This window comes from Phoenix dactylifera, chromosome 15 (genome assembly GCF_009389715.1).
Source record: "Phoenix dactylifera cultivar Barhee BC4 chromosome 15, palm_55x_up_171113_PBpolish2nd_filt_p, whole genome shotgun sequence".
Classification (NCBI taxonomy): Eukaryota; Viridiplantae; Streptophyta; class Magnoliopsida; order Arecales; family Arecaceae; genus Phoenix; species Phoenix dactylifera.
The window spans coordinates 7414091-7428012 of record NC_052406.1 but is presented as its reverse complement, the minus strand read 5'-3'; the positions used below and the strand labels follow the sequence as shown (position 1 = coordinate 7428012).

Below are 13922 nucleotides of genomic sequence, written 5' to 3'. Positions count from 1 at the left end.
GAAAAATCTGGAAAACTTTAGGTACATGCATAATAAGCACTCACTATCACTCACAAAGACTACCCTTTGCTGAGATTTCTTTCTTCGACACTATTGCCTCGTTATTTCGATTTAGGCATCGGAGGTCTCCGCGGAAAACTCTCCAACAAGTGGACTTCTTGCAGGTCACCCAGTGAAAGAAATGAATGCATGATGCCTTAACTAGCCTGCTTAGCTTATCTTTAGCCGACCTTAGGTTCGTCCGCACTGCACTTCTACTTCGGTCCGGATTCGGTGGCAACACGTATATGCCGTAATTTTTTCCCCATAAATTCCAACCAGGTGATGGCAGCCCGATATGGACGAGGGGGCCTAGGGGGGGCATGGAGGGGCCGCCGAGTCTCTTTCATGTGGCGTGAGATTGTGAGGCACTTACCGACTGCATTAGCGAGCACCAGGTGGCTGATCGGCGACGGGCAGAGCATTGATGTGACCAGCCAGCCATGGGTGGACACCTTGCCATTGAGGAGTTGGCCGACCATGGTCGATGTAGAGGCAGTAGAGGGACTACGGGTTAGCGACCTTTTGGCAGGAGGTGGAGCAGAGTGGGATGATACTAGACTTCGACAGCTATTTGGGGTACACCTCGCAGCGAGGATCCGGTCTCTTCCGTTACCAGGATGTGGGGGGCGGGATGTCAGGGTATGGGGCACATCGAGCCAGGCCAGTGTCAGGCTAGGAGACCTCTCCCGTGTCATCCAGTCAGAGCGGGAGAGGGGGCCGGATTGCACATGGATCTGGAGGCACGGTCTCCACCCGCGGGTAGCCCTCTTCTTATGGAAGGTGTTCTGGGATCGCCTTCCGACGAGAGCTGCGCTGAGTAGGCGTGGTTGGGGGATCCCTGCAGAGTGTGGAGCGTGTGGGGCTGTGGAGTCGGTAGACCATATGCTCTTTCAGTGTGTATGGGCGAGATTGACATGGCAGTGGGCCGGGATCCCGCAGGAGGCCCGGAGTGACAGGCCACAGTTCCTTCACAGGATACGACAGGGGCTACCCAGTTCCGGGACGTGTCAGGAGGCTATTAGAGCGACTTGCACAGCGCACCAGATTTGGCTGGCAAGAAATGCTCGTACTCTCGGCGATCGTAGGGTGTCACCGAGGTTTGCTGCGGAGCTTGCTCGTGTTCAGGCCTTTGAGTTTGTACCCACCACCTCTTCAGACAGACCTTTGACAGCTCGGGACACCTGGGGCCCCCCCTCTGCTTCGGCAGCCCACCATATGGTGTTTTTCACCTGGGAGCCCCCACCCCCGAGTTTCCTCAAGGTCAATTTTGATGGGTCGGTGTTGGACGGCGGTGCGCGGGGTGGTGCGGGCTTTGTTATACGAGGCCCGCACTCCAGGGTAGTTGCAGCAGGTGGCTGCCAGCTGTTCGATACGTCGGTTCCGGAGGCAGAGCTTCGAGCAGCCTGGGCGGGCGTGCGCCATGCAAGGATGATCCTGCGAGCCAGGTCGATCATTTTGGAGGGCGACTCCACCACGGTCATCGGATGGATTCGGAGGGGGGCGACGGGTGATGGTACAGACCACCCTTTGATCCGCGACATAGGGAGCATGATGGGAGATGAGCGAGCCTTCCAGGCTCAACATGTATTTAGAGAAGCTAATGGGGCAGCCGACTGGGTGGCGGCCCATGCGGCTCATCACTCAGGGTATACCCTTTGGTCGGGGGAGGAGGAGCTGCCACATGCGCTCCGCGAGTTGCTTTATTTTGATTTTCTTGGATGTATTCGTACACGTATTGTATGAAATACCCGTTTTCAGCCAAAAAAAAAAAAAAAAAAAAACTTGTTGGGATAAACAGCTGCTCTAGTTTGAAGGGTGCAGAAGTGGGTAACTTTCCTGAGTTCCCGAGCCGCATTTCTGCTTAAGAAACACCACCGGAAAACCTTTTCTGCCCTTCACCATTGAGGTCATTTCCATTTCCGAGCCCAGCCAGTAGGGTTGTTAACGAGCCGAGCCGAGCCCGAGCCTGGGAGAGCTCGGCTCAGCTCGTTTCACAGAAGCTCGGGCTCGGGCTCGGGCTCGAGCTCGGTAACGAGCTCTATATTGGGCTCGAGCTCGGGCTCGCTTGGCAAAGCAAAGGCTCGGGCTTGAGCTCGTAAAGCTCGTTTCAATTACAAGCTCCAGAACGAGCTCGAGCTCGGGCTCGATAACAGGCTATTTTTCTCTATGTGGTCAGATTTTTATGAATTATAGTGCTGAAATAAAATTTTTCAGTGGGAGACTAGAGCTCGTTTGGGCTCGTGAGCTGCTCGGGCTCGAGCTCGGGCTCGGGCTCGGGTGTAAACGAGCCTCATATTGGGCTCGGGCTCGGGCTCGTTTGACTAACGAGCCAAGCTCGAGCCGGGCTTTTACCGAGCCGAGCCCGAGCCGAGCCCGAGCAGCTCGGCTCATTAACAGCCCTACCAGCCAGATTCCGCCCGGGCTCGGCTCATTAACAGCCCTACCAGCCAGATTCCGCGAGCCCCGGTTGCTTTCCCTTCTTCACTGCACTTCCTCCTTCCCGTCACTTTCGTCACGACCTATAACCCTCACCACCCCCCGCAATCCCTCATTTACTTCGTCATGCCGGCAGCTAATAACTCCAGCTAGATCGGAGAAGCTCACCGCAAGTGACGGGATCCCTCAAGCCCCTATATCTCACTACCCCCGCTCTCTCTTTCTGTATCCCTCTCTCTCCCGACTTTCTTCTACAAAGCAAAGACTCGTTGCCGACTTCTCCAACCTAAAAGACGACACTCTCACTTTGAAGAGAGAGAGAGAGAGAAAGTGAGAGCTTAGAAAGAGAGCTTGGTATCGAGATGTAATGGCGGAAACCTCAGGCGGCGGTGATGCAATCCGGGCTTTCAGGGAGATAGGCGGTTGGGGGGAGGAGGGGGTAATGGCGGAGGGTATGGCCAGGGCGGGGGAGGGGGAGAAGAGGAGGCAGGAGAAGACCCTGGCGTTCTACGAGCTGTTCGTGTTCGCCGACCGCTGCGACCTGGCTCTCATGGCGGCGGGGAGTCTTGGCGCGGTGGTGCACGGGTCGGCGATGCCGGTTTTCTTCCTACTGTTCGGCGATCTCGTCAACGGGTTCGGCAAGAACCAGGAGGACCTCGGCAAGATGACCAACGAGGTCTCCAAGGTCCGGTCACCGCCTCTACCTCTCCTCTCTTAAGATCTCCCCATATTTTCTCTATTTTGTTTATCTTTTTAAATCTAATTCCTTGTATTATTTTTTATTGTCAGTATGCTCTCTACTTCGTCTATCTCGGTGTCATCGTGTGCTTATCCTCGTATGCCGGTAAGTCTTTTTCTTCCTACTCTTTTTGTTTCCCTCCTCAATTATTTTAAATTATTATTGTTAATTATTATTTTTGATTCCGATCGGGACACCGCCGGTGGGGTAAGACGAGGAAAAGGATGCCGTTGTTCTTCTTGGTCTCTGTCTTCCCTTTCTCCGGCCGTCATCTACTCTTTTTAACGTCGTACTCCGGCTTTACCGCTTAGAAATTTCTTTTCGGGGTAAAGTTTCTCCGCGTCCGCATAGAAATTTGTATGCATGCATCTGGATGATAGCATCCGCTCGTGTCTGTCCCGTCCCCTGCGTTCGCCGTCACCTTACCGCGTGGGTCGGGAACCAAAACGTCGCGCACTGTTATCCCCGAATTAATCCGATTTATTCGGCCTTTTGTTCTCTGGAGCCTTCACCGCCGGTAGACTTGTCTAACCGTCACCGCCCACAAGCCTGCTATCAACCGTCTGTCGCCGTTAGGCTTTGGGCATCGACGTGAGATACGGTCGTTCTCCGGTGAGCTTACCGTGTTCTTGTTTCTGCATTGAGCAGAAATCGCGTGCTGGATGTACACGGGAGAACGGCAGGCGGGTGCGCTTCGCCGGCGGTACCTGGAAGCAGTTCTAAAACAAGACGTCGGATTCTTCGACACCGACGCCCGGACGGGGGACATCGTATTCAGCGTCTCCACGGACACCCTCTCGGTCCAGGACGCCATCAGCGAGAAGGTAGCCTCACCATCGCGATTCCACTCACCTCCTCAGGCTCACGTTTGCACACTCTCATACTTATCAGCTAAAGTGCGCCTTCTGGCGGTGGTGATGCGCAGTTCGGTAACTTCATCCACTACCTCTCCACTTTTTTGGCTGGCCTCGTAGTCGGCTTCATCTCCGCCTGGAGATTAGCTCTCCTCAGCGTGGCGGTGATTCCCGGCATCGCCTTCGCCGGCGGCCTCTACGCCTATACTCTCACGGGCCTCACCTCCAAGAGCCGGGAATCCTACGCCAATGCCGGCATCGTCGCAGAGCAGGTAACCTACCAACCATCACCGGGCGGGTGACATATATACAAAAGCTATCTAAGTTTTACTATGCTTTAAAATTGGGAAATATTTTATGGGGCTTATAAGCCATGGAGGTCCCGGGGATGCGGACATGTGTGTGTCAGTTTTTGTAAGGCCTTTTCTTGATGGCGCTACCACTTGATGGCGATGGTTTCTTTGTTGCTTCTCTTATTGGTACTGTAGTTGGATTTTGAACTATTCATATCTTGTTTAATTAAGTCCAAAGAGAGAACTATGTGCCCTGCCTATCTCCAACCCCACGTCCATTGATGCTTTAATTGTCGTTAATAACGATTTTAGTTTCAAGCTTTTTTTTCTTTTGGCTGGTCTGTGTCGGATGGTGGATCACCCTGGGGTCTAAGGGTGGGTTTGCGTTTGTCCGCTTATTAGCATGTAGTTGCTGCGCATGGCATGGCATGTAGTGTCGGTCGTCCGGTTGGTAGCTTTCTTTTAGATGAATGGGCAGTTCTTTTTAGTTGTTAGCTATCAGTGAGATAAATATGTAACTTGTCCATGATGGCTTTTGAATACTACTGTAAGGAATCTAAAAAATATCTTCCGACTAGCCATTTTGGATGAAATTCTGAATTATTACAAATGATATTAGAGCGGATCTGGTTCATGGCTCATGTGGACTACTGAACACTGCAGCAAAGGCTTATTGAGACTGATCACAAGCTGATCGTGGTGCTTGTAATTAGATTTAAATGAATTTGGATCCTTGGCTTGATGTCCTCGTCAGGGCATAAATGGGAGGAATATGTAAGGACCAATAACTATTTACTCTTTCAATGGTATAGTTTAGTTGAGGAATAACATACAATAATGATGAGTAAATTGTATATCAAGCTATACACATTTGTTTGCTTGATGTACATGACTTGCCTCGGTAAATCCTTTTGTCAGGCCTTGGGAATCATTGCATGTTGCATTACAATTTATGCAGCCAGAGATGGTACTAGTCTAGAAGTTGTAATTAGCTAACAGCCTAGCACCTACTTTTGGATGGTTATCATCTGATCATCATTTTGTGGTCTGTATGATTAGATGCTGCATTCATATTTTTTGTGATTGTCATGCATATTGTTGTCATCAGGTGTGCCTTCCTTGGGTAAGTTACTAGTGTTTTTTAGTTGGCATCTGAATTCTGGATTTTCTCACATAGATGTTTGATGAATCCTTCTACTTCTGACAACTTTGCTTAGGCAATTGCACAAGTGCGAACTGTATATTCATTTGTTGGAGAGAGCAAAGCCCTCGATTCCTACTCAGAAGCAATTCAGAACACACTGAAGCTTGGGTACAAAGCAGGGATGGCAAAAGGTTTGGGGATTGGGTGTACATATGGTATTGCATGCATGTCATGGGCCTTGGTGTTCTGGTATGCTGGTGTCTTCATCAGAAATGGACAAACTGATGGTGGAAAAGCTTTTACGGCCATATTTTCTGCCATTGTTGGTGGGATGTGAGTTGCACTTTAATTGTCGGCTTTGTGATTACCTTCAATTTGGAACTTATTTCCTTAATTATAATGTCAATTGATAATGATTCGACATTGATGGAAGAGAAGTGTAGTTCTTTCTATGTTCAAGACTTACTGCTAATTTAGTGGTCTTCAGTTGGCAAGATTTTATTTCTAAAATTTTTAATTATAAGCTAGAGATATCCTGCAGATCCCAACTTAAGGACTATCTAAACACGTAACTACTTTAACTACTAGTCTATGCCTCTATGGTGTGCGCAAAAGAGGCAGAAATTTAGCATACAACTGCAATAAGCAGGATTTCACTGTCAGTGGTTGGTTACTTATTAGTGATATGATTTATCATTTGCCTGCTGCATTTATTGAGCATTACCAGCAAGTACCACTGACAGAGATTTCTTGGTATGAATTTTGTCATCGTACAAAGCTAATGCATATCATTCATTTTGTTCATAGTTTTATGTGCGCATCTATGCAGGAGTCTAGGCCAAGCATTCTCAAATCTCGGAGCCTTTAGCAAAGGGAAAGCTGCTGGATACAAGCTGATGGAGATCATCAAGCAAAAGCCCTCCATTATTCAAGATCCCTCTGATGGAAAATGTTCGCCTGAGGTCCATGGAAACTTAGAGTTCAAAGATGTTACTTTTAGCTACCCATCAAGACCTGATGTCATTATCTTCCGAGATTTCTCCCTTTCCTTTCCTGCAGGGAAGACCACTGCGGTTGTTGGAGGTAGTGGGTCTGGCAAGAGTACTGTTGTGGTTCTGATTGAAAGGTTTTATGATCCTAACCAGGGTAACTCAGGCTTTAAGCTAGTAAGGCAGCTATGTGGATTCAGTCGTTTATATTAACCTGCATTCGAGTAACTCTTTCCTTTGCCATTGCTGTTGCAGGGCAGATTCTGCTAGATAATGTGGATATAAAGACGTTACAACTGAAATGGCTGAGAGAGCAAATTGGATTGGTGAGCCAGGAGCCAGCACTTTTTGCAACAACCATACTTGAGAACATACTATATGGAAAGCCTGATGCCACAATAGCTGAAGTCGAAGCTGCTGCATCGGCTGCTAACGCTCATAATTTCATTTCTCTACTTCCGAATGGTTACAACACCCAGGTAAGTTTGTGCTCTTCATCAAGGTTAGCTGCTTAGTATAATAACCGTAAGTAAGAATCCTATGCCTAGAGTTGTTTGCCAGCATGAGTATTTTTCTTTGCCATACTACTATATCCAAAACCACCTTCTGAAACTGGAGTTCATCTATTTTGCACTTCACTGATTTGCTCTTTGCGTGAAGCATATTAGGCAGATCCTGATCATGTGCTTCATATGGGTTTTGCTTCTTAAATAATTCTCTCTGTGCATGGAAGCTCGTCCTATTATATATTTTTGTAATAATTTAAATTGGTCTTGAACCCAAGCTCAGATTGCAAGATGACCCCTGTCAATATTTTGTGTTATATTCACTTGCCATTGCTGCAAAGTGCGCTTCCATCTGACAAATAGACCACAGGGAACCTTGACAACAGCTGCAAAGAAAAGGCGATGTTCTGCTTTGATAAAAGGTGTTTGCGCGTTTAATTTTTGTAAGATTTATGGGTAATCTCCTGGCAGAAGCCATTAGGAGATTTATTTTCTATAGGGGAGAATGCAACAGTGAGTTGGAACTAAAACTATATGTTGAAATCATTTTCAAACAGAGTTCTCTTTAGCAGTCTAATAATTTGCACTTATTTCCTTGAGATTTTAGATGGCTAATTGTTAAATTTCTAGCGATATCTGTCTTTGAAGAGAAACAAGTCATTCTCTTTCCCTTCTTACATACAAATTTATATCAAATCCAGGCAGGAGAACGAGGAGTCCAGCTATCTGGTGGCCAGAAACAACGGATTGCTATTGCTCGTGCCATGCTAAAGAACCCGAAGATCCTCCTCCTTGATGAAGCCACCAGTGCCCTGGACACGGGTTCTGAGAGCATTGTTCAAGAAGCCCTAGACCGTCTCATGGTTGGGAGAACAACTGTAGTTGTTGCACACCGGCTCTCTACCATCAGAAACGTTGATATGATAGCTGTAATACAGCAAGGTCAAATTGTTGAGACTGGGACCCATGAAGAGCTTCTTGCAAAGGGCACCTCAGGAGCCTATGCCTCTCTTATACGGTTCCAGGAGATGGCAAGAAACAGGGACATTGGTGCCCCATCCACTCACAGTTCCCAATCTTCACGCCTGAGCCATTCGCTTTCCACTAAATCTCTGAGCCTTCGGTCTGGAAGTTTGAGGAACTTGAGCTATCAGTACAGCACAGGAGCAGATGGCCATATAGAGATGCTTCCTAATGCAGATAATGATCGCAAGTACCCAGTACCACGTGGTTACTTTTTTAAGCTTCTCAAGCTCAATGCACCAGAGTGGCCTTACAGTATCTTGGGTGCCATTGGATCTGTCCTCTCTGGGTTCATAGGCCCAACATTTGCAATCGTGATGAGCAATATGATTGAAGTGTTCTACTATAGGGACCCAAATGCAATGGAGCGGAAGACAAGACAGTATGTGTTCATGTACGTTGGCACAGGGCTTTATGCTGTTGTTGCCTATCTGGTTCAGCATTATTTCTTCAGCATCATGGGGGAAAATCTCACCACCAGGGTGAGGAGAATGATGCTTGCTGGTATGACTGTATTATCTATTCTGCTTTCTTCTCTTCAGTTGATTATGAAAGTAAAACATGATCGAAGTACTGCATGATTTATGCAGCGATTTTAAGGAATGAAGTGGGCTGGTTTGACGAGGAGGAGAACAATTCCAGCCTTGTAGCTGCTCATTTGGCTACAGATGCAGCTGATGTGAAGTCTGTAATTGCTGAGAGGATCTCGGTGATCCTGCAGAACATGACTTCTCTCCTTACATCCTTCATAGTTGGCTTCATTGTTGAATGGCGGGTTGCTCTTCTTATTATTGCCACCTTCCCTCTTCTTGTCCTCGCCAACTTTGCACAGGTAGTTTTCTATTTTCTGTTTTTAGTGACTACTGAGACCCCTGCCGTACTAGAAAGTAGAAAGTTTCCGGCCGAAATAATTAGGAACACCTAATATGCTTATTTGGCTAGCCCATAACTTATTGGTTTGGAATTTTCATAAAGACCCGAGAGATAAGTCATTTTCTTTGGTGAGGTAATTTCCATGTCGTTTTCACTATAATGAGAAGCATACTAATCTGGTTAGCAGCATTGTAAATTGGTTGGGAACAGGCATATATATCATCTTGTTGAGGTTACTTGCTTAATATAATTGTATTCAATCTAGTGGTTCAGATACTGGCAATTTATTCCGTTTCCCGGAATCCAATAACCCTCCCTATTGGAACAGCAGAAAACAAAGGTGTTAAGGGGAGAATAATAAAGAAGGCATCAACACATTGGACAGTCATACTGCCACAGAATACTAGAGCACATGTTCTTCCTGGCAGCTGCTGTTAACTCTTTTTAATTATTTCAAGTTGCTGTTCTCTTTCGTCCATATCTAAAAAACATTATAAATAAAACAGAGAATGGATAGAAAGCTTCCCAGCATTTATTTGCCTATTATTTATATCTCGAAGCTCTTTTGTACAACCGTCTTCGTGCAGTTGCAGCAGTTGGAGTAAATTTGGAGCCACTCAATATCAGTGCTCTACCATTCTTCAATTTTTTGTCTGAGTGTGGTAAAAAGTTACAGAAAAAGAAAAGCATGGAGAACTATTGCTTTCTGCTCCAAAGTTGGCCTGCTCTGAGCCTTTCCTGCTGCATTAAAAAAGAGAAATCACATGCTGAGATGGCGAGATTCTTTTGTTCACGATGCTTTCTGAACTTCACCTTTTTCAAATATTTTCTGCCTCCTTTGGATTCTTATGGGAAGGGTGGGGTTCCATACCCTCCCTGGCGAGCTTAACTCAGTTTTTCATCATTCATTCTAATTCATTATCCCTGCCTGGAAAATTAGTGCTGGATTCCTTGGTGCTTTTGTGCTCTTCCTTTATTTCTCTTTACTTGAAGAAACAGAGCTATGTTCCAGTAATCTTGCCTGAAAGACTACATGTTTTGAAACGAAAAAAGTATGTAAGGTCTTGTGGGTTCCCGGAATGACTACAAGTCTGATGCCAGTCTTTCAGACGGGAACGAAGGGACTAAAAAATTTGTAGTAAGTAATCTTTATCTTTAACTATCTTATAATATCTTGTCTGTTCTTTAATGGTGGCCTCTTTATCAAATAGGTCGCGATAGGAACTGAGAAATCGGAATTTCCTGTTTGTCCATTGATTATTGGAAGTACAATCTACATATTTTGGCTTGTATAGAGTTGCCATGCATTAAAATCTCGTTTGATATTTGTTCTCATAGTTATTAATGATCTTTTTGTTACTCGTGGACTTTATCTAAATGATCTTCACAAAACAGTCATCCCCAAGCCGGGCAACTTCAGCATTTGGCATTCAACCTATATTGCCAATTATTACTGTGGAATTCCAAAAATATTGTCATTTTCTTTATTAGATATACTCCAATGCCAAAATAAGATTTAAATCATATATTATTTAGTAATTCTCACATTGTATAGCTTGTTCATGAATTGTTCCCAACTCACTCATAAGACACCTGGTGGTAACAATGACCTATTTGTTGTTGGTGGTGCCAGTGTTACTACTGCTGTCAATGCCTCTTCTATGCTTTTTGCATGAACTTGTGTATACATTCGTTTGGTTTTAATTCAGGATTAATTGTCGCTCAAAATATCATCAATTATCTTAGTTTTTCCTGAACTTCTGGCAAGGTGGGCGCATTTTCACCTAATCACACATATTTCCTCCTAATTGAACTATTTCAGAATGGCAAACCTGTGACAGTGCTCACGTTCTCTGTTTTTCCTGTTGAATGTTTTCAGCAACTCTCGCTGAAGGGATTTGCAGGGGACATGGCAAAAGCCCATGCCAGGACGAGCATGATTGCCGGAGAGGGTGTGAGCAACATCCGCACCGTGGCAGCCTTCAATGCACAGGATAAGATTCTCTCGCTCTTTCATCATGAGCTTGAAGTACCCCAGCAACGCAGTCTCCGTCGGAGCCAGACATCTGGCCTTCTTTTTGGCCTGTCCCAGCTTTCTCTCTATTCCTCAGAGGCTCTCATCCTCTGGTATGGTGCTCATCTTGTCCACTCTGGTGCTTCCACCTTCTCCAAGGTGATCAAGGTCTTTGTTATCCTTGTCATCACTGCCAACTCAGTCGCCGAGACAGTCAGCCTTGCACCAGAGATCATCCGAGGTGGCGAATCCATTCGCTCCGTCTTCTCTATCCTCAACCGGCTGACCCGCATTGACCCTGATGATCCAGAAGCTAAGCCTGTTGGCTCCATTCGTGGCGAGATCGAGCTAAGGCATGTTGACTTCGCTTACCCATCTCGGCCCGATGTCCCCATCTTCGAAGACTTCAACCTAAGAATCCATGCTGGCCTGAGCCAAGCTCTTGTTGGGGCCAGTGGATGTGGGAAGAGTACCGTCATTGCTCTCATTGAGCGGTTCTATGATCCCACTGCAGGGAAGGTCATGATAGATGGCGAAGACATCCGGGGGTTGAATTTGAAGTCCTTGAGACTCAAAATTGGACTTGTGCAGCAGGAGCCTGTGCTCTTTGCTGCAAGCATTTTCGAGAACATTGCATATGGAAAGGATGGGGCGACTGAGGACGAGGTGCTTGAGGCGGCACGGGCTGCCAATGTGCATGGGTTTGTAAGCGCACTGCCCAAGGGTTACAAGACGCCGGTGGGTGAGAGAGGGGTGCAGCTATCAGGTGGGCAGAAGCAGAGGATTGCGATTGCAAGGGCGGTGCTGAAGGACCCGGCAGTGCTGCTTTTGGACGAGGCAACGAGCGCATTGGATGCGGAGTCAGAATGTGTTCTGCAGGAGGCTCTGGAGCAGTTGATGAGAGGCCGGACGACCGTCCTGGTGGCGCACCGCCTATCCACAATTCGAGGGGTGGACTCCATTGCAGTGGTGCAGGATGGGCATATCGTGGAGCAAGGGAGCCATGCCGAGCTGGTGGCCCGGGCTGATGGGGCATACGTCCGGCTGTTGCAGTTGCAACACCATTGTGTTTGATGGAATGGCACCAGCCTGCACCTTCCCTCCAATTGGACCTCCTTACATCTGCAGTTTTGAGACCGTCTTGACGGCCGCCGGTCTTTTGGGTGTTCTACTGAAGAGCTGTGATGTAGATATGAGTGTGGGGTTTTAGCGTACGCTGCGCCCCTCTATTCTCCAATGAGAGGGAGGAAATGTTGGTTATGTTGTTATCATTATATATGGATGGACTTAATTTAAACTGTTTTCTTTGGCTTGTGCAGTCGATCACTAATGGTAGGAGAAGAAAAAAAATTCAGCCTCTAGTTATTGCAATGTATCTTTGGAAATTAGCAGATGCCATGATGTAGAATGATGCACCCCCAGGTTCAAAATGGAGTTGGATGCTGCAGCTTGACTTACAGTGAAGTAACAGCAGCTCAAATTGCAGCAGTTGAGTGCAGTTTTAGAGGCTAAAGTTTTACTTGAATGTAACTTGAGTTGCTCTATCCTTCCTATAAATCTTCGTACTTGGAAATTGGACTCGAGCAATCAAACCCTCAATTAGGACATCTGAATGCAATTCATGCTTTAATTGGACCCCACCCTCCAAAAGTTACCCTTAGCTGGTGCTTGAATTTTTTTCTAAATCAAAAAAAATAAAACATCAATCTAGAAGTTAATTTTTCTAACTGAAATCAGACATAATGCATCTTTTGATCGTGCTTGCTCAGAATTGTAATAAAGATATTCCTCCATTTTTTTTGGACATTGAGGCGAAAGTTTGTGTGAAAGAGGTTTGTATATCTACCAACAGGACCTCATCCTCGGATATTACGATCATGGAAAAATACTGTTCAAGCCTGGTTGTCACGTTGGACTTCGATCTGATTGAAATCATAAATTAAATGTTGAAATTCTCGTAGAAGGAATACAGTAAAGGAATATGTGCTTAAAGAATCTGTGCTGTGCTGGTCTTTCTTAGTTTTGTTCTCACAATGTAGTAAATAAGCAACTCTTTGTTTAGGAGCAGTACCCAAGGTTACCATTCTTGCCAATAAAAGATGTACGTCTCTTCATGGATCAAGTTTGGTGTACAAATGTTACCTCCTCTATAAAGATTAGAAATAATCAGAGATGACATCTTATATTAATGAAAGCAATGCAGATACTACGGTGGTATGAGAGCATCTATGTTGACATTGCAACAGGTTGTCATTGATCAAGAAGAACGCAGCATGCTACAGACTAAGAGGACAGATTGCTTATACATATGATCTACTTTGAATGTTGGGAGAAATTGTGGTCTGCCTTTTCTTTTGATAATGTGAGGATCTGTGCGAGCGTATATTTAGTTTCATATTAGTTATTCATTTTGGGTACTTATACAGGATTAAGGAATCCAAATAATACTTTTTGGCAGTTTTTTGGATGAAGTTCTGGAAAAGTAAACTTGACCTATAGCCTATATAGACTAGAGAACACTACAGTACGGGTATAAGGAGGCTGACCAAAGGCCGATCGTAGTTCTTGTGATCGGATTTGAATGGATTTGATGTCAGGACTTGAACGAAAAGAGTATGTGAGAATCAGTGCGGGTGTGGGTTTAGTCCCACATCGGTTATTCGTCGAGATCTTCAGTACTTATACAGGATAAAAAAATCCAAATAATACCTTTCGACTATTCTTTTCAGGTGAGGTTCTAAAAGTTAGGTTCTGAGTAGGTTTTGTACCGGTACTACTCTGTCACTCTATGGTTATGGATCCATGCTCGAACGTCTAAAGCCTCTAAAGTCGCATCTTAGAGTTGGATCGGGCACTGAGTTTGCAACCATTTAGCAAAATTGGGCCTAAGGTTTAAACCCAGCTCAAATTAGGACTGGACCGGACTGGCCCATAGTCACCGCCACACGGACTTATGCTTGAAGACGAGCTACTACTTTGGCAAGTTGATACAAAGTTCTAACTTCCAAG

The 13922-nt window shown here is 45.9% G+C and overlaps 1 protein-coding gene across 1 annotated transcript; it reads left to right on the top strand.

Moving 5' to 3' along the window:
• The first annotated feature begins 2499 nt into the window (after positions 1-2499).
• LOC103717750 (ABC transporter B family member 19-like) lies at positions 2500-12210 on the top strand. The gene is made up of 10 exons (XM_008806243.4): positions 2500-3163; positions 3268-3322; positions 3866-4041; positions 4143-4343; positions 5582-5841; positions 6338-6654; positions 6753-6976; positions 7705-8530; positions 8617-8858; positions 10779-12210. Exons 1-10 carry the CDS (start codon positions 2846-2848, stop codon positions 11985-11987), a joined length of 3828 nt encoding a protein of 1275 aa, XP_008804465.2. The 5' UTR covers positions 2500-2845; the 3' UTR covers positions 11988-12210.
• Positions 12211-13922: the final 1712 nt, after the last annotated feature.